This window comes from Ammodytes marinus (genome assembly GCF_949987685.1).
Source record: "Ammodytes marinus genome assembly, chromosome: 17".
In the NCBI taxonomy this organism is placed as follows: Eukaryota; Metazoa; Chordata; class Actinopteri; order Uranoscopiformes; family Ammodytidae; genus Ammodytes; species Ammodytes marinus.
This window is the reverse complement of record NC_137221.1, coordinates 18040839-18058639: the sequence shown is the minus strand read 5'-3', so window position 1 is coordinate 18058639 and position 17801 is coordinate 18040839. Positions and strand designations below refer to the sequence as shown.

Here is a 17801-nt window from a genome sequence, read left to right as displayed (position 1 = left end):
ATGTCACTCACGCCTCAGAGCACAAGCTATTACCGCGGCCTTCTCTCTGACCTCAATCCACATCTGAAGAGGCGTATCTGAATACTCCTTTTATGATGGTGTCTCGCAGTCGGAGCCCAAAGGAAAATTCGGTCCCCTTTATTTTCCCCGTACAACAAGTCTATTGTGATGGCGGTGAATGTGCGCTCCACCTAAATGGAAAATTCATCCACCACCAGAATTGATATTATGTTTTCTGCTGTGATCATTTCTGTGTCAATGAGTGCTGGTGAACATGAGCGCCCGTCTGCCACAATCTATAGAGTCACGGCTCGTTTGGGCTGTAATGACACCAGGGGTGATGGAAGTGCTCTGGTAATGGGGCAGGAAGAGAGAACCGAGAGCAAACAGTCCTGGGAATTGTTCTAACATTTTTACATTTTCTGGCTCATAGGAGCAGAATTGAACTGAACTAAATGACATGTGATTGATTGCTTGCTGCTGAATGTTTGTTTAAATTCTTTCATTTCTTCATCGCCCCGACAGTTCAGAGAAAAGCCAACTGAGGTGGGGAAGACATCGTCTGGAGACGGACGTGTGCGTGGCAGGTCACCAGGCCGCAGACCCAGAAGTGATCCAGAGCTACGTCAAGAGGGTGAGGACAATCATGTGTTTGGTCCATTAGGATTCACTCTTCATGAAATTGTCTTTAGAAAGAGATGCCCCAAGCGTGAGATTAAGAGAAAAAAAAGATTGCTCTTGTATTTTCTTTGCAATCAATGTTCCCATTTTTCTGACTGCAAGTTCCAAGGTTTAAGGATCCCTCAAATGTATTGATGAGGCACCTATGCTAGGTACAGGGCTTCATGAAATAGAATTCTCTCCAGGAAAGGTGTTATCCTGGAAACATGCAACCGCAAATCTAACTGAAGAATAAAAGCAGAAACGAGAAAAAAGCATTTGAAATCTTCTACTTGTTCAATCCAGTGTGAGGGTGGATGTACCGATCAAACTATATCTATACTATATATATCTATATGCAGGTGCAGATATGATACCAGTATTCCCTTACTCCCAATTTCCGCATTGGTTTTGCACAGGTATATTCATATAGGTTTAAAATGACATAAGAAAATGGACCCGTACAAGATTTTTCAAATCCAATTTTCCAAAACTGCTACCAGGGAGCACTAGTGTCCTTATTCTTTATGGTCACGTGTACACTACAGCATATCGCACCGTTGTTGAATGGTCCATTTCATATAATGGCTGATAGGTAAGGTCCTAATGGCAAAGACCATTTTCGTATGTGAATTCTTTCTTAGTATACGGACTCAACAGTTTTTATTTTAGTATTGGCGACTGGAGTACTACTACATATGTGAAAATAAAGTTGTATGAAGCATTCTGTGGCTAGCGGGTAGGTGTGTGAAATCTGATAAATTCCCTTTACATGTCACTTGAGTCAGCAACTGTGAGGGCTGAGGGAGATTGAAATTAAATAGATATTTTGGTGAGGGGTTAGAAAGAGGTAAGCATATCATTGTTTTGGTGGTAGAGATGTACTGTATTTTGTGCGATGTAGATGGCAGGTTCTAAAATATGGAAGAAGAATGCGTGGATTTATAAAAAAAAGGATGGCACTGGTTCTGCTGCATTGCTTTTGATGCTTCTTTTTCTTTTTTAAATGTAGTGTGTTGGAGATTGCTATAGGAGATCAATGCCAAATCGGTGTAGCGCCATGTTGAATTAAGCCCTCTTTTCTTCTCTGTGTGTGTGCGCCTTTCGTGTCGGTGCAGGCCTGCTGTGACAGTGAAAGAATCTTTACGGGGCTCAAATAGGCTTCAACTGTCTTTGCCATTGGGTAAACCTGCCTCTTGGCCTGACATGCAATTCAAACGGAGCAAATTTGACTAGAGGTTTTCCATTTCAAATATTGCATATCTATCTACCTGATTGGAAGGATTTTTAACAATACTGGATTCCCACTATAGTTCTCTGTGACCGCACTCACCATACTGTAACTAGGAAACAGAAGGATGAGCTATGTAATGAATAGGTTACAGCATTTATGTTAAACTATAATGAGACTTAACCCTAGGATACTGTGCCAGCAACTGGCATTTACCAGCTGTATAACTTTTTTCCGCCCTCTGCTCATGAATTTGCCAGCATTCTTACAATGGGAAATGAAAATGTGCTCTGTTGAATAGATTTGCATCTGAACACCCGTGGAGCACAAAGGGAAACCTGATTGGATGGAAATGCACATCACTATACTGTATACTGTGATAGTCTGTCTGGCGGCGTGACATGAATAACCAATCGGATCGCAAAACTGCCAGAGAGAGACTGAGATAAGAACCCCGGCGCAGTGCCGGGCAGACACAGTGACAGGCTGGTGTGTGTGTGTGTGTGTGTGTGTGTGCGCGTGTGTTCAGTTTTTAAATTCTATACTTCAAATTTTTTCAGCACTCACAAGCCCACCCACTCTCAATCTGTCCCTGTGGACTTACTAATCAGATAAAACCGTGTGCGAGTGTGTTGGATGGTAATGGAGAGGCTGTTCGTATATGTGAAGTGTGTGTGTGTGTGTGTGTGTGTGTGTGTGTGTGTGTGTGTGTGTGTGTGTGTGTGTGTGTGTGTGTGTGTGTGTGTGTGTGTGTGTGTGTGTGTGTGTGTGTCAACAGAAGAGGGTAATAGGGAAAGATGTGTCTCATTATTGTTTGGTGGATAGTTTGCAATCTGATTTCCCCTCCCGTTGAGCCTGTCTAAGTCTGTCAGCCCAAATATCAACTGACAATTAACCACCAGGCCTCTGCACACACACATATACACATAGGCACACACACACTGTCACACTCATACACACACGGAAGCGTTGAGATAATGAGGTCCTTTTGTCATTTGAATATTTGATCTTTGCAGATGATTAGGTAGGTTGTTATTTTGCAGAATATCTACTCGGCGTATGTCAGCCTTTGTTTGTGTGTAAATGAGCCTTTGTTTGCCTGATTCAGAGAAGAAGGGATCCTGCAAATGTATTTGTGGTGCTGCGATTGACGTCCTTTATGTTCACGTGTCACTCAAATAAATACTAATAGACTATATTGATGAGTATGGATTTTGACAGTGTGCGTGTGTGTGTGAACTTGTACAACTGTTTTTGTGAGAACAAATTTTTGTTTTAGACCTTAAGAGTGAGGACATTTTAGCTGGTTCTCACTTTAGGATAGACCTTTAAAGGGCTGTTTGAGGGTTAAGACTAGGTTTCAAGTTTCAGGTATGAATTAGGTATATGTTGGGGTTAGTGTAACGGTTGTGGATAGGCATTTTGTTTTGATTGTTAGGTGAGCTACTGTATGGAATGCATTAGTCAATGATGGTCCTCACAAGTAGAGCCGTAAAAATGTGTGTGTGTGTGTGTGTGTGTGTGTGTGTGTGTGTGTGTGTGTGTGTGTGTGTGTGTGTGTGTGTGTGTGTGTGTGTGTGTGTGTGTGTGTGTGTGTGTGTGTGTGTGTGTGTGTGTGTGTGTGTGTGTGTGTGTGTGTGTGTGTGTGTGTGTGTGTGTGTGTGTGTGTGTGTGTGTGTGTGTGTGTGTGTGTGTGTGTGTTACCCCCCCACAGATCCAGGATGTGGCAGAGCAAGGGGTGATGTTCGTGGGCTTTCTCCAGCAGCCGGGAGGAGGACCCTGCTTCTTGGGACACTGGGAACCAGAGGAGCTGTCCTCCTTACATTCAAGCCCTTCACCAATACACAGACACCCATTCAGTGCCAACACCAGCCCAACAGAGCCGACAGAACCACGGCACAATGACAAAGGAACAGACCACCACTATTTTGGATCTCAAGAATTGGATCATGAAGGCGCAGTAGAACACAACGCACAGGACCACAAGCCTTCAGACCTCAGTCCAATGAAACCCAGCCAGAGTTTAGAGCTCGAACAAGAAGAGTCTAGTGAGCAAACCGGGACCTTACGGGTCTCACAAGAGTCACTGGATTCAATAAACCAACCAAGTGTAGACACAGATCATAAGTGTCCAAATGAAAACCCAGCAAACGCCCAAGGGAGCCAGCTGTGTCCCAGCCCTCCAGGTATAATCGGACAGCAACAGAGGGGCCTAGATCTACCAGACCTAAAGGAAAGCACAGAGACACACTTCAACCTTTTCAACCACAGAGAAAGAGCAAGTTCAAGCTCCGAAAGCTGCTGGCTCAGTTCTCCGGAACTGGAACAAAAAAACCCTACCAGAAAGTCCATCTCTACCTGGCCACACGGGCAAAGCACAGTGACGACCACGCACAACAACAACAACCATATCCGGCTCAAGGGTTCGGAGAAAGATAAGAATGCGTCTTCACCAGCGCAGGCTAGTACGTAAGCCGTTTTTCTGTTTGTAGTGGGGTTTACTGGACAAAACATCATAATCATGCAATTTGTGTCCAATTTTTTGTTTTTCTTTGTTTGTGTACATGTAGGGATGCAGCTCTTTGCCTTGTATAACCACACGGAGGAGCTGAACACTTCTCTGAGGTTCTACTCACTCAGGGTGCCACTGCGAGTACAAAAGGAGGCGGGGCTAGTCACAGAAGTGGACGCTCATTGGCTCGACCACATGACTCAGCATTTCACCAGCGGCGCACTCCTCGTCGACGGGTTTTTTCACCTTAGAGATGGTAACGGTATGTTCCACAGCAATGAACTATTTCGGGCGCTTTTACCGAATTTGAAAGTTAGGCGATCATAATCTTATAATTGTTCAAAGGAGCATCATTCTGAGTGACCTCTTTCAAATGAAATATAATCATTTGATCTAATGTTAATACAAAAACAATTATTTCTGCAGCTTTAAGGTGAGACACTGCTAGATATCATCATGAAACTGTACCAGTTCATTACTTACTTTAAAACATTTTCATTTTTAATAAATATGCAAATGTGGCAATATCTAACTAATTATGCATCTCTTTAGAAACCATAAATCTCGATTTGGGATAAAGCTAAAATCTTTATTTCATTTTTACAACATATTAGTGTCCAAAGTTTTCCCAGAATAGATTTTATAGATCAATAAATACTGTGTACGGGTCTTAAAAAGGCATGTTTGTCATTTAAGAATAAAATGTTCCATAAATAAGACAGTTAACAACATTATAACCTTCAGAATAGTGCTTAGAATGATTATGGAAAGTTTTTGCTCTAGAAGTTGAAGTTTTTTGGTTCTGGTTGGGAGTATTGAAAAAAAAATTATGTTGAGATAATGACTATTAAAGATGGTTGTAGAGGAGAAATATACAGATTCAAGACAGACAAGGTAAAGTAAAATAAATAATTTTTACTCGTATGAATGAGGAAATTTTTTGGAGGCCTAATAGACCTAGTAAGTAAGTAAGTTAGTATGTAGTAAGTCAAATAGACACAAATCTTAATAATAACAGGTGCCTAAAAGAATGAAGTTTCACGTCACTTCCTGACTTTAGTGCAAGTTTGAACTATTTTCTTTGGTTGAGTTTCCACTAGTTCTTGACTTGAGGAAAAACGCTGCTCAAACCAAGATGAATCCACACGCTCCCCTGCTGGGTTATGGATGATGTGCTCGGAGTTATGTGTCTTAAGTCCAGGGCTTACACCATAAGTCACTGTTCAGTCACCCGTGGAATAAGTAGGCTTAAGCCAGAGGGAAAGAGGGGGGGATCAATACGGAGAGATTGGAGAGTGGAGATGAGCTTGTAACTGCTGTCTGAATCACACACACATCCTCCTCTTGTTTATCTGAGTCCGTCTCTCTCTAATCCTTTGCCCGTTCCTCCAGACAATGGCGTGTCATCCGTGGATAGTGTGTTCATCTTCCAGAGCTCAGCGGAGGAGGAGGAGGTGGAGAGCACAAACCCCTCGTACGATGCCATCGTGGTGGAGCAGTGGACCGTGGTGGATGTGGGTCTTTTTTGAGTTTTTTTTAATACTTCTGAGAAGATGTGCTGCACTCTGAGAAATCCCTTCTGACTGAAAGGGCTTAAGCTGTTTTCTGTCAAACATTACATAAGAGTAGAGATGAGAGAAAGTATGTGGATGAGGTTTAATTTGCCTACCTGCAAGCATACTGTGGCGTGCATGTTTTGCACTGTAAGTGTGAGTGATGATCTTGCTCTTTTCCTGCCCAGGGTGTTGTGGTGAAGACGGACTACATCCCCTTGCTCCAGTCCCTGGCTCCGTATGGATGGAGGCTGATGTGTGTGCTACCCACACCCATTGTGAAGACCAACAGGTACAGACATGCACCACAAATACTACTGTCACAACCAGTGGTGGAAAGTAACTGAGTACATTTACTCACGTACCGTACTTAAATACAAATTTGAGGTTCTTAACTTCCGTATTGTGTTTTTATGATTGCTTTTTAACTCCATTATAATGATTTGATACATTTAGTTTCTAGTTACTTTACAAATATAACATATGAAAAGCTCATAAAATAAAGCTTAAACATTAGTCAGTTTATTGATTGTTCATTTGACAGACAATGATTTGTCTTTTAACTTTCTTGACATCTGTTTAAGTCATTTGTTATCCAAATGTGCACACGATTTCATGATTCAACCTTCTACAATTTGAGGATTTGTTGCTTTTCCTTTTAATTATTGAATTTTTACCATACAAACAATCAATTTATGAATAGAAAAACAATAATTTGGCTTTAACATTCATTTGAATGTTATTATATAATATAAAGTCAACTTCTCGGCAGTGGCGAAGTGGGTAGGGAGTTCGCCTCTGGTGTGCAGGGTCGGAGGTTCGATCCCCCGTCTCCCCGCCACATGTCGAAGTGTCCCTGGGCAAGACACTGAACCCCGAATTGCTCCCGATAGACAGCTTAGTTAGCTTAGCACCCTAGTGCTAAGTCTACCCTGCGTGGTAGCTGCTGCTATCGGTGTATGAATGTGTGTGTGACTGGGTGAATGTGTACAAAAAAACAATGTAAAGCGCTTTGGGTCTGTGATAAACGGAGATATAGCGCTATACAAGTCCATTTACCATTCTCGGCTTCCTTTTACTTTAATAATTTAAGTAGCCTACATGTTCCTGATTATACAGTATTTACTACTTTTACATGTTCATACTTCTACCAGAGTATTTTTATAGTTTGGCAATAGTACTTTAACTCAGGTAAATGATCAGAATACTTGTCCACTACTGTTAACAACAGCTCACATCTCTACAAAACCCATCATCTGCTTTTTCTTTACATTCCATCCACTATAATAAGTGGGGACTTATTACATTGCCTGTCTCGTTCATTTTGGTATCAGGGCTTGCAGTGCATCTTAGATACACATGAAAGATGGTTTGAGATTTGACAAACCGTGATCATATGCTCATCGTCATCGCAACATGAAACCACTTTTGAAAATTGTCAGAGCTTCGAACGAAAAACACAGTCTCCTTGGCGCTGTTGTCTTGTAACCCGTCACTTTGCAAACCGCGGTGAACAGAAACTAGATGTTATCACAGAGGCAGAGTTGATGCGCCAGTGCCTCACATTAAGACTTGAGAGGTAACAGTATTAAAAGTGCTGCTTTTTCCTTTTCTTTTCTACAGCGACGGGAGTTTGTCGACCAAGCAAATCCTCTTCCTTCAGAGACCCATTTTGCAGCGCAAGAGAAAAGACTTCAAGGTTCGTTCCCTTGTTAGTCCTCCATCCTCACCACAAATCTGTCACTTGTCTCTGTTGTGCCTTTAGGATACGACGTTGACTTCATGTCGCTGAAGCTGCCATTAAAAAGACAGAAAAAAGTCATGTTACTAAACATGGCATGTAGAGCAAATATAAAAAAGTCTAATAATAGGCAAATGTTCGACCTCAAACTGTACGGCAGAAGAGGAGTATCAATGAAGGAGGCTTTGTTGTGATTTGTCAGGTGTCTGGAGAGATGGAAAGAAAAAAGAAAAGAAAACGGTCTCAAACACACCATCTATTTGCTTTTTTAGATGCTGAACCTCATGGGTCGCGGCAAAGCAAAGAAAAAGTCTACGGCGGAGACGCGAGAGGAGAGGCAGGACATGCCCCCCGGGACAGAGACGGAGATGGACAGGTTGAGAGGGAACGAGGGAGAGGAAGAGGAGAGAATGAGCGCAGGTGGAGAGGATTGTGAGGAGGATGCACCCCATCAAAAGGCCTTGTGGTTGCTGTCGGGGAACAGGGCTTCTGTGGAAGACGAAGGGGCGGAAGAGGAAACCAACGTTGACGAGATCCCAGTGTCGGTGTGCCATGAGGAGTCTGTGAGATGGACAGATGTGTGTCAGAGGAAGGACGGAGGGGTCAAGGAGGACTTGAAGACGGAAGAGCGCATCAAACAGCAGCTTTTTTCTGGCGTCTGTTGACACATTGGGCACAGGACAGGCAAAGCAGAGACCTGTTTAGTTCCTGGAAAAAAATGCCTTTTTGAAATGACGTCTTGTTGACCTGGATTTTTTTAGTTTCTCTGCAGACAAACCCAGATGTAGTCAGACATACAGTTACTACTAGTGCTCATGTACTGTGTGCTATGTTTAGGGTTGTAAGCCTCTTGGGGTCTTGAGGTTTTTAGCTCCCTTGAATGGGAAAGTGTTGTGCAGTTCTCCACAAAGGGGTCCGTGTTGCTATTTGATGTATCCTTTGTCAGAAATGTAGTGAAACTGTATGAGGCTATAAAGTACAATCTAGGGCAGGTCTCCAGACCAAGCCTAAAGTATAATTTTTTTGCCCATTGTTGTACTTTACTACTTTCTTGTACTATGACTGTTCAAAATGGAGTACTGATTCCACTGTATTTTTATAGGCCCATAAGTATTTCATTTAGGACAGAAACAAGAGGGGGCTGAAGAAGACACCAATTATTTAATACATTGTGTTAAGAGGGTCTGACAGACACATCTGCATTGGCCAATTTAAGCTCATGATAGATACCTTTTATCTGTATTAGCTTAAAATGTGTAAAATACCAATATATTTATTACTTATTTCCTGGACCGCCATGTGTTGTCTGTGTAGCGTGAGTCTTTATATAAAAGCGGAGTCAATAAAGTGTTTGAAAACAGATGGATTCAATTTCTTTTATTTTCTTTAAATTTCACTATACCAGCATAAACAGTTTCTCATAAATGAGGAAGTGTAGAAATAACTCTAAAATGAGTTTCCCCCCCCCCCCTCGAGAGAGACAACAACAAGGAGCTGGCAACCGTCTCCGAGGGATGTTCAGTGATCTAACCCAATCACAGACCACCCGGAGGTTCTATTAAAGTGCACCATGGGATACTTGTGCCACCACGGGAGCACTGTGTGTGTGCCAGATAAGCACTGTGTGTATGCATGTAACAGTGAGTAAAACCAGCAGGGACACTGGCCAATATGTGGGAAATTGTTAGGTTTTTGACTGTAAAAATACACTTGGTGTAAAATTTGCATGCAAGTAAAATGTAATGACTATGATACCGCTCTGAGGTAACTTAGTCACACCTCAGCCAAAAAAAACCTCTAAAATCTTCATTTCTGCAAATAAATAGCTCTGAGTTAGTCCACTAAGTATATGTACACAGATGTAGTAAAACACTAAGAACACATTTTTTTCTATTCAAATTAGAGGTATTTTGTTGAAAATGGTTCGCTCTCTAAACACTTGCAGAGTGTTAGATGAGATTGATACCACAGTCACATCAGTCCTACTAATATCACGCTAAAGCCGGCAGCAAAAAAACATTGGAAGTTGCAGTTTTACCATGGTTTACTGTTTCTTGTTTGGGTGAAAAGACTTTCTGGAAATAGGCATTTACCTATTGTAACCTTTGGACAGAGCAAGGCTAGCTGTTTCCCCTTGTTGTTACCAGTCTTTATGCTATGCTAAGCTCAGCAGTTACTGGCTGTAGCGTCATATTTAGCATACATGTACAAGAGTGGTATTGATCTGCTTTGCAAACATTTTAAATAATTTTTGAAGCCATGCTTGCATAGGGAAATTAGTAAACATCACCTATTGATCATAAATTAATAATGAAAATGAGATATGAAATGAAGATGTGTAACATCTGTGTTACAATGTGATTATCACACATAAAAACGGAACACCAGAGTTGCAGATTTTCTGCAATATTCAGCAAGGTCGTTGCAGTAAGTGCTTTCAGTCTTCCTTTTGAGATTATAAGAAAAAAAACCTCATCTCTATTGTCTTTGTGAGTCAGCTGCTAGCTGTAGAGTGGGTGGTCCCAGCGGCCCATCACATATCAGGCAACGGTTGCAGCAGCAGGGGTCGAGGGGTGAATTACCTCAAGCATTTGAGCACTCATAATAATGTCGATATCAATGGAATATTTCAGTTTCTTTCCACTCCCAGCCCCCATTCGTCCTACCCCCCCACGGAGACTGTGAAAAGGTGCACAACCCCGTGGGTTTGTGTGAACCGGGAGAGGTTCTACCACCACTTCTCAAAGAGGATTCTGTCCTTGGGGAGGCCAAGGTCCGTGAGGGTTTTGGAAATAGCTTCGAGCATGGGCGGGGGCCCGCACAGTAAACACATAGTCCTCTGTGGGTCCACATGAGCCCGCAACTCCTCCTCTGTGATTCTCCCACCTGGAAAAAACACACAAGGGAAAGTCAATCAATTAATCAAGACTCCGTGCTGTGGCATCTTTGGCTGCTGAGTCTCCCACGAGGAGCTTTGATAGTGACTGTTCTACATGATGACAGAGATGAATCAACACAGACAGACCGTGGTAGAATGTGACACACACTACATCATCCCTGTTAAACAAAGCAGAATGACTGTGGTGTGTGTGTGTGTGTGTGTGTGTGTGTGTGTGTGTGTGCGTGTGTGCGTGTGTGCGTGTGTGTGTGTGCGTGGGCTTTACTTACGTTTGAGGAATGGCTGGAGGTGCGGGTCGACATCTGTGCTCTGTTGCGTGACGTGGAAGTCACAGGAGATCTTGTCGGGGAACTCCCTACACGCCTGGATGATGGAGCTCTGGGAACACAGAGGGTAGGGCGTGAATGGATTTGTAAGGTTTTTTCTCCTTATGTACTGCAACACACCTGCCGCTATATATTGCAGACATACACTAAGAAGACACCATTTCTAACCTAGATATTCAAAGTTGGAAAAATATTCCTCACACAAATTCCTCAAAAAAACAATCCAGGTTTCTCACCTTGAAGAGCAGTTCCTGGTCGTTCTTGGCGCTGTAGCAGAGGTGGGCGGAGCCTATGTTGTAGTCGCGCCCCCCTGAGGCCTGCTTGATATGCTGCAGGTCCGAGGTGTGCATCAGAATAGAGTACAAGGGGTTGATCCCTACGCCGCCAGCCACCAGTAGCAGGTCCACAGAGGGGTCGGAGGGAGACGGGTCAAAGAAAAAGTCCCCGCCCACACGCATGGCAACCTGGGAGCCCACTGTACACTGAAGAGAGGGGGAGGAAAGAGAGAGAGAGAGAGAACTATCAAAATAAAGATAGCAACAGACCGTGTTGAGCTAGGTAACTCTACAACACTTGGGATTGAAATACACATTTGGAGATGTGAGATTGATTCCGAGAAAAGGAATGCAGCTGGTTCATCAAAGTCACATTTAGATCAGCATGCATTCACACAAACAAACCTATGCTAAGAAATGGGGGAAAGAAATTTCAAATGTATTCAAAGTTGTGAAGAGAAAGTCAAAAGGAGCAGTAAATATGCCTCCCTGTGCTTTTGTACACATGTGAGCTCGCACTCTTAATCTGCTACCGCGGTCCCTTAACTATTCCCGCTGGCAGAGAGAGGAGTCAGAGCGCAGTATCAAACACTAAAGAATCATCAAACAATCTGTTGGAGCTGTAAGTCTCGGAACACAGACACATCACAAGGCTCTCTGAGACATATTCACACACACAGAGGCGTAGTCGCTCAAAGCTATTTATTAAGGCCCATCAACAAACACAAAAGCTGCAAACAAACACACACGGTACAGAAATGAAAAAGAAGGGTAAGCAAGAGGGGAACATTATTCATATTTCTACAACTACTGGCACGCACTGCAGTCAAATAACTACATTTTGTCCTGACAAACTTCAATCAAAATTGTCCTTCTATATTATTATACTTGTATTCAGGAATCTATCTACAAAACCTTTATTAACTTAAAATAACTCTTGACAACAATTTAACTGATTGAAAAGCATCCGGCCAGGCGTCATACGTGTATCAAAAATGATGTAAAGGACAGGAATTATTTGAGTGTCTAAAATTACATTTGACTTCAACTTTTTCATTGAACTTTTAAGTACAGATAAGTTTTCTCTGCATAAAATTTTTTTTTTAAATAGTATCCGACTTGCCATTTTTCTTTTCACGCTTCTCTTTTTAGAACCCCAAGTGACGGCACCAACTGTCAGTCTTTTCTAACTCTGTAACACCTCAGTCGTTTTTCTTGACATCTTTATCCTTTCTCTACACTTGTTCTCTCTTGGTGGAGCAGTGCAAGTGAGCTATTTGTGAATGCACGAGTTAACACCTTACAAGCTTTTTTGAGGAACCTTATGTACAGATTTATCGGTTCGCTTGAATGACTCAAAGAATGTCATTATAATGCTGCCTTCAAAGCCAAGTTATAGTGCAGTACGCTACCAGTCATACCTTTGGAGACATTGGTATAAGTGCCTTTTATAAGTGGTGGGAATGTTTCTATTTCTAATGTATATGTGTGTTGTCTATTTTTTGTATCGTCATTTAAAGGGACCTTGAGTCTAATTTTAAAAGTTGATGATCAATTTGCATCTTATTTTCTTGAGCTCTCACCTTCATACTGTGTCTCTGTCCTACGCATACAATGACAAGGAACTGCCAAAATCACGTGGAAGACTAAATCTTATTTTATACAATATTCCTTGGCAGAAATCAATCCAAGTGACCTTTGGTAGTTTACCTGGAAAAATGAGCACTCACTCACTCACTCACTCACTCACTCACTCACTCACTCACTCACTCACTCACTCACTCACTCACTCACTCACTCACTCACTCACTCACCGCGGTGTGTATCCAGTGTGCCGGTGGGTGTTTGGTGTATTTGACGGCCAACTCGATGACTCCCTCCCTCTGCAGCAGACCTGGGCTGGAGCACATGGAGAAACCTCCAACCTTCTCCACGCCGGGGATGAAGAAGTCCACCCTGGCCACACAATAACCGTATGATTAAATCAACTGATATATTGTTCAAGTAGATTTTCTAGCCTTGATTATCCATATCTGGACTTTAAGGTGGAGTCAGCGTTTCTAGAGAATGCTTGTTGTCAAAATCGCTTCTTTTGGTCAAAATCAGTGAATATCTCCTCACGATCCTACCTGTCCATACAGTGTGTGCGCTAAAAAGAACGATGTTGGTTTTAATACATAGCCTAGGCTCTGTAAACTGGTAAGTTAACAAAGGGGGTCCAACGAAGCTAGCAACATGGTCGTTTACAAAGCCTTGGCTGTGTATTAACACTGCATTTTTTTTTTGCAGCACACATGTACAGGTAGCGGATCATGAGGAGATATTCACATATTTTGACAAAAATGTGATTTTGACAAGTGTTCTCCAAAAACACTGACTCCACTCCTAAACCTGTGAAGTTGTAACGTTTACATCACTGGGGAGGCTAAAGTTGAAATGCTGTTGCAGTTCTTTACTCTAACACGACAGTATTCTGAGCATGGATGTGTTGTTTTAATGGCATCGTTTTGTATTATATGAACTACTCGTATTGCAGATTTCATTTTCACGCATTACGACTACGTGCATGTCGATATAAAACTCAACAAACCATTTCATCCATTATTAATATTATCTTAATGTTTGTCGAAATGGTTGTTATAATGTTTGGAAATATGGCTGACATTTCAGATTTGTAAACGATAGTCAATTCAAGACTAAAAGAAAAAGGTGCTGAACTGAGGGTCAAAGTGTGAATGAAGGGAGCGTGGCGCCCTATGACCCCCCCCCCCCCCCCCTCCCCCCCCTCCCCCCCGTGAAACAGAAAGAAACCAGGCAGAACCAAACCAAACCAGATGGGAAAGTTGCCTCTGCTTATGAGTTTTAAGTGTGGTGTTCCAGTCTTACACCCAACAACGTGGTCGTATCTATACATCACCATGCACCACCAACACAATGCCCCACTGTTACACTAGAGAGAAAGAGACACTGACTCCACAACCCCTCAGGAGGCATCATAAATATGGATCTGTTGTGATGAAGACGCACACATATGTTCCACCCAACTCTTCCTCCCCCGCTACCACCTGGAAAAGAACAACTTAACGTTCCTTTTTCTCCTCAGAAAACACTGAAACTCAAGGATTTCCATGTATTTCCATTCATTACGGGCCACGGCAGAGCAATGGCTGCCAGCTTGTATATCTCACCGCCGCCCACCCACAGTATGGGCTCATGTACATACTCTGCATGTGGAGGGTACACTAATTAACACTGGCAACACTGACTGACTGAGAAAAAAAGCACTGCATCACTAAAGAAGTACTGAATTTGCTGATGAAATGAGTGTTGCTGCAAGTTAACTCGAAAGCTAATCAGTTCCCAAAACCCTAATTCTTCAAGTCGAAGCTGAAGGCATACATGCAATCCAGTATATACAGCAGTTACCTACAAACATCCATAGGAAACCTACATTACATTTTTAAGTTGATATTTTGTACACAATATTTTGTTTAAATGATACATTATCTCATTATTATTTCCTTTGGCTTAAGTCATGCATTCTGCAATTGTCTTCTTCTTAACAACAATAACCTTGCACTGGCTTACATGTTTACTGTAATGTAGAATATAAACTACTCTTTTCTGCAAAAGTCTTGTGAGAAAAAAATAAAACAACCGGGCGAATGGTAGGACAAATGCCAAACACAATGCCGCCACCTTGTGGTTACTATGAGCATTGTAGGCATTATGAAAGGACTCCAGATAGATGTTTCACAACAGCACGCTCAGGTAGTAACCTAAACATAATTTGGGAGGTTCAGCTTTTCTTCTATTTCACGAAGAAAAGTGTTGCTATGGTTATTCTGTTTTCAGCCTAACTGCTCAGAGAGGGGAAAGTTTTGAGGATGTTATTGTTGAATTCATGCAATTTTGACAGAGGAATTTTTGATAACCAGATAAACATCAGTTCCCTGAGAACTGAGTGACTACTACACTTTACTGTGGTAGGCCCCTTTTGTAAGCTCCCCTACCATCATGTCTGTCAAGGGATAGGTAATGGGGTTTAACCAAAGCCCTTCATTGTGAAAAAGGTCTTAACCACTGTCCGTCCTTACTGCACCCAATCAAGCTTTATTGCAGGCGATTAATACCTTTCAGACGTAACGTAAACTGTACATACACCTCATGTGTCACAACAAAATATGACTGGGCTCCTTAACAATTAATGTTTAATGACTTGGTAAAAATGTGCAACTGTGCTGACTCACCACTGTCCTGCCTTGAAGCTGAAGTTTGGATGGACTGCTATTCTCAAACGTTTCACAGTCTCTGACTCATTCATGATGCCACACACTTGAGCTGGATACAGAGCCTGTGTTAGGCACACAAACACACACAGAGGAGGTTAGGAGGGGGTTCATTATCTTAGGTGGACTGTCAGCAAATTACATTGTTGAAAAGTGGCACAGGTAAGTGGATACAGTTAAGATGAATGTACAAACTTCAACTTACATTTTGTCTGGAGTTGCTCGCTGTCCTCTCTAGATGGTCCATTTTGTTTTTGGAGGACATATTTCTTCTGATAAAAACAGGAAGATAGTTTTAGTCCCTGTCAGATATTCTCTTCTTATGCAGTGAGTGAAGAGCTACACAGCAGCCCAGTGTGACCGGAATATTCACAACACGTGGACTTTGCCCTCATTGCTTGGAGGCACCAATATTTTTAAAGGGCCAGTTCACCTAAATTTTAACTCACGCCTAGTTGTATCTAGCCATGCAAACAGTTTTGGTTTCCCTATGCTCTTACATATTGAGTTGTAAGCCCTCGAAACGTCTGCCATTGACCCAATGTTATAGAGGCAAATAATAGCTACTTGGTTTGTGGTGCTCAAAGAAATTGAAAGCTATACGTTTGAGAGTGTGGTGACAAACGCATGAAACACATTACATTCAAACTATCTTGGTCTATGTAGTGCTGAAGATTTATGAGAACATTTTTTTTTTAAGTGAATTGACCCTTTGAGATAACACACTTTGAAATATGGACAGGACAGTAGATTTGTCAGGACAGTTTACAAGCCATTCCCTGGATAAATGTCAGTGTCGCGTGTCTTTGTTGTGGCTTTCTTCAGTGCCTGAGGAGTGAAAGCAGCTAGAGCAGCAGCGGACTACGGTAAACAGAGTCGCCGGTACATTCCAGATGAAACTCACCTCGTGACGGAGCTGGGGTTCGACAACCGGCAGCAGAGCAGCCCTGCGGCGGGGGACAGGAGGATGAAGCTACGGGCAGCCGAGGACAGGAACACGGGGACGCTCATGGCGACCACCTGGGCTGAAAGCAGAAGAATAACGACAACTGTCATTTACGTTAGCATCATATTGGAAGCCCATACATTCATTCAACTAATTTTTTTTGTTAGGTTCCTTCCCGAGCTGTAGATTGAACAGCAGTGGACCCTCAACAATGCTGTTTAACAAAAACGTCAACCCTCTAGGTTGGGTGGGCCTCGCAAACCAAAATGCGGTCACGGAATAGTCTAGTTTACCTTTACATTCATGTCAGGTAAAAAGCCACTATCTACATCAGAAAAAGTTCCTCAAAGCCTCACTATAACTCATTATGCCCGCTGCCACACGCCGAGGTGTCAGTCTTTTGACAAGGATGAGAGCAATACGAGGCAGACACATTCTCAAATGTTCCATACTGATTAAAAGACGCCAAGGGTATAATTGTGACTATTTTAAAAGGGAGTTTGGCTTGACCCCCTCCTTACGTCATCCATCTGACAGGTAGCTCACGAGCTAAAGCTGTTAGCAAGTCAATGCCGGTTTGTTATTTGACGTATAGGATACACAATATACTACGGCAAACAACGAGCAACTAAGCCCCTTTCCTTACCGAGATGAGATGACGCTCTGTTTTATTGTCAATTTATGTTCATATTTCTCTCCGGTATCTTCGGAATAACCTTGGTTATGTTATGATTACATGACAGTGCCGCTGCTGCCTTCGTCTTCTTCTTCTTCGGCTACAAGAGGCACTGTGATATTAAATAGGCTAAGTCTCAGTAGCGCCCTCTTCTTGACGGTGGGCTCCTTGGAAAGTTTGTGTCCAAAGTTTTCAATACTCCAACGTTTAGACGTTTCTTTCCATCAATGTTGGAGGCTTTTGAGATAGGCTCAAGTAGCCTACATTCGGTCAAGTACTGCCTGCTAAATAAACATAGGCTATTAAACTGTTTTATGGTTTGTAGAAGGAGTTTGAAACTCTTTTGTGCCCTTACAATAATTTAGATGTAGCCTATGTGACTGAATTGCATCTTTCTTTACTGCTTATCCTGTTCAGCAATGCCATTCTGTAGCCTGCTATAGCCTATGAAGATACAGCATCTTGCTTGTAATTGTTTTCTTCCATTAAACGTGTGTCTTTGTAATGTGTGTAGGCCTACCTTATTTGTCTACAACTAATTACAATTTTTCTAATAGGCTATGTGTCCACCATTAGGCTAATAAATAAAGCAGTAAATTCACATTTTCAACAAAGCACAACATATAGAGCAGTCATAAATAGCCTACCCAATACCCTAGTATCCAAAAATGACCAGTAGGATATTAATAATAA

General features: G+C 42.2%; 2 protein-coding genes across 3 annotated transcripts in view; one reads left to right on the top strand and one right to left on the bottom strand.

The window, feature by feature from the left end:
• rftn1a (raftlin, lipid raft linker 1a) overlaps positions 1-8985 on the top strand; it is a 25936-nt gene extending 16951 nt beyond the window's left edge. The window contains exons 4-10 of the mRNA XM_080045320.1: positions 526-634; positions 3606-4356; positions 4462-4665; positions 5796-5917; positions 6145-6248; positions 7580-7655; positions 7970-8985. Coding sequence (XP_079901446.1) covers positions 526-634; positions 3606-4356; positions 4462-4665; positions 5796-5917; positions 6145-6248; positions 7580-7655; positions 7970-8362 — 1759 coding nt within the window. The 3' untranslated portion in view covers positions 8363-8985. The remainder of the gene's footprint in view (positions 1-525; positions 635-3605; positions 4357-4461; positions 4666-5795; positions 5918-6144; positions 6249-7579; positions 7656-7969) is intronic.
• Positions 8986-9170: 185 nt separating this feature from the next.
• oxnad1 (oxidoreductase NAD-binding domain containing 1) lies at positions 9171-17209 on the bottom strand. Of its 2 annotated transcripts, none has more exons than XM_080045668.1 (8): positions 17079-17209; positions 16391-16511; positions 15692-15758; positions 15448-15551; positions 13012-13153; positions 11159-11404; positions 10866-10974; positions 9171-10583 (listed from the first exon to the last, which is right to left on the bottom strand). In XM_080045668.1, exons 2-8 carry the CDS (start codon positions 16495-16497, stop codon positions 10426-10428), a joined length of 933 nt encoding a protein of 310 aa, XP_079901794.1. In that variant the 5' UTR covers positions 16498-16511; positions 17079-17209; the 3' UTR covers positions 9171-10425. The 2 variants fall into 2 exon arrangements, with proteins under 2 accessions (XP_079901794.1, XP_079901795.1); XM_080045669.1 differs by having other exon boundaries at positions 15692-15755.
• Positions 17210-17801: the final 592 nt, after the last annotated feature.

What these genes read in the sequence shown, in the direction of transcription:
- oxnad1 (XM_080045668.1), bottom strand. Translation starts at nt 16,497, where the DNA reads ATGAGCGTCCCCGTGTTCCTGTCCTCGGCTGCCCGTAGCTTCATCCTC. An exon ending in CGAGCAACTCCAGACAAAAT is followed by an intron (nt 15,552 to 15,691) that starts GTAAGTTGAAGT and finishes TGCCTAACACAG; the next exon opens with GCTCTGTATCCAGCTCAAGT. An exon ending in ACCAGGAACTGCTCTTCAAG is followed by an intron (nt 10,975 to 11,158) that starts GTGAGAAACCTG and finishes CTGTGTTCCCAG; the next exon opens with AGCTCCATCATCCAGGCGTG.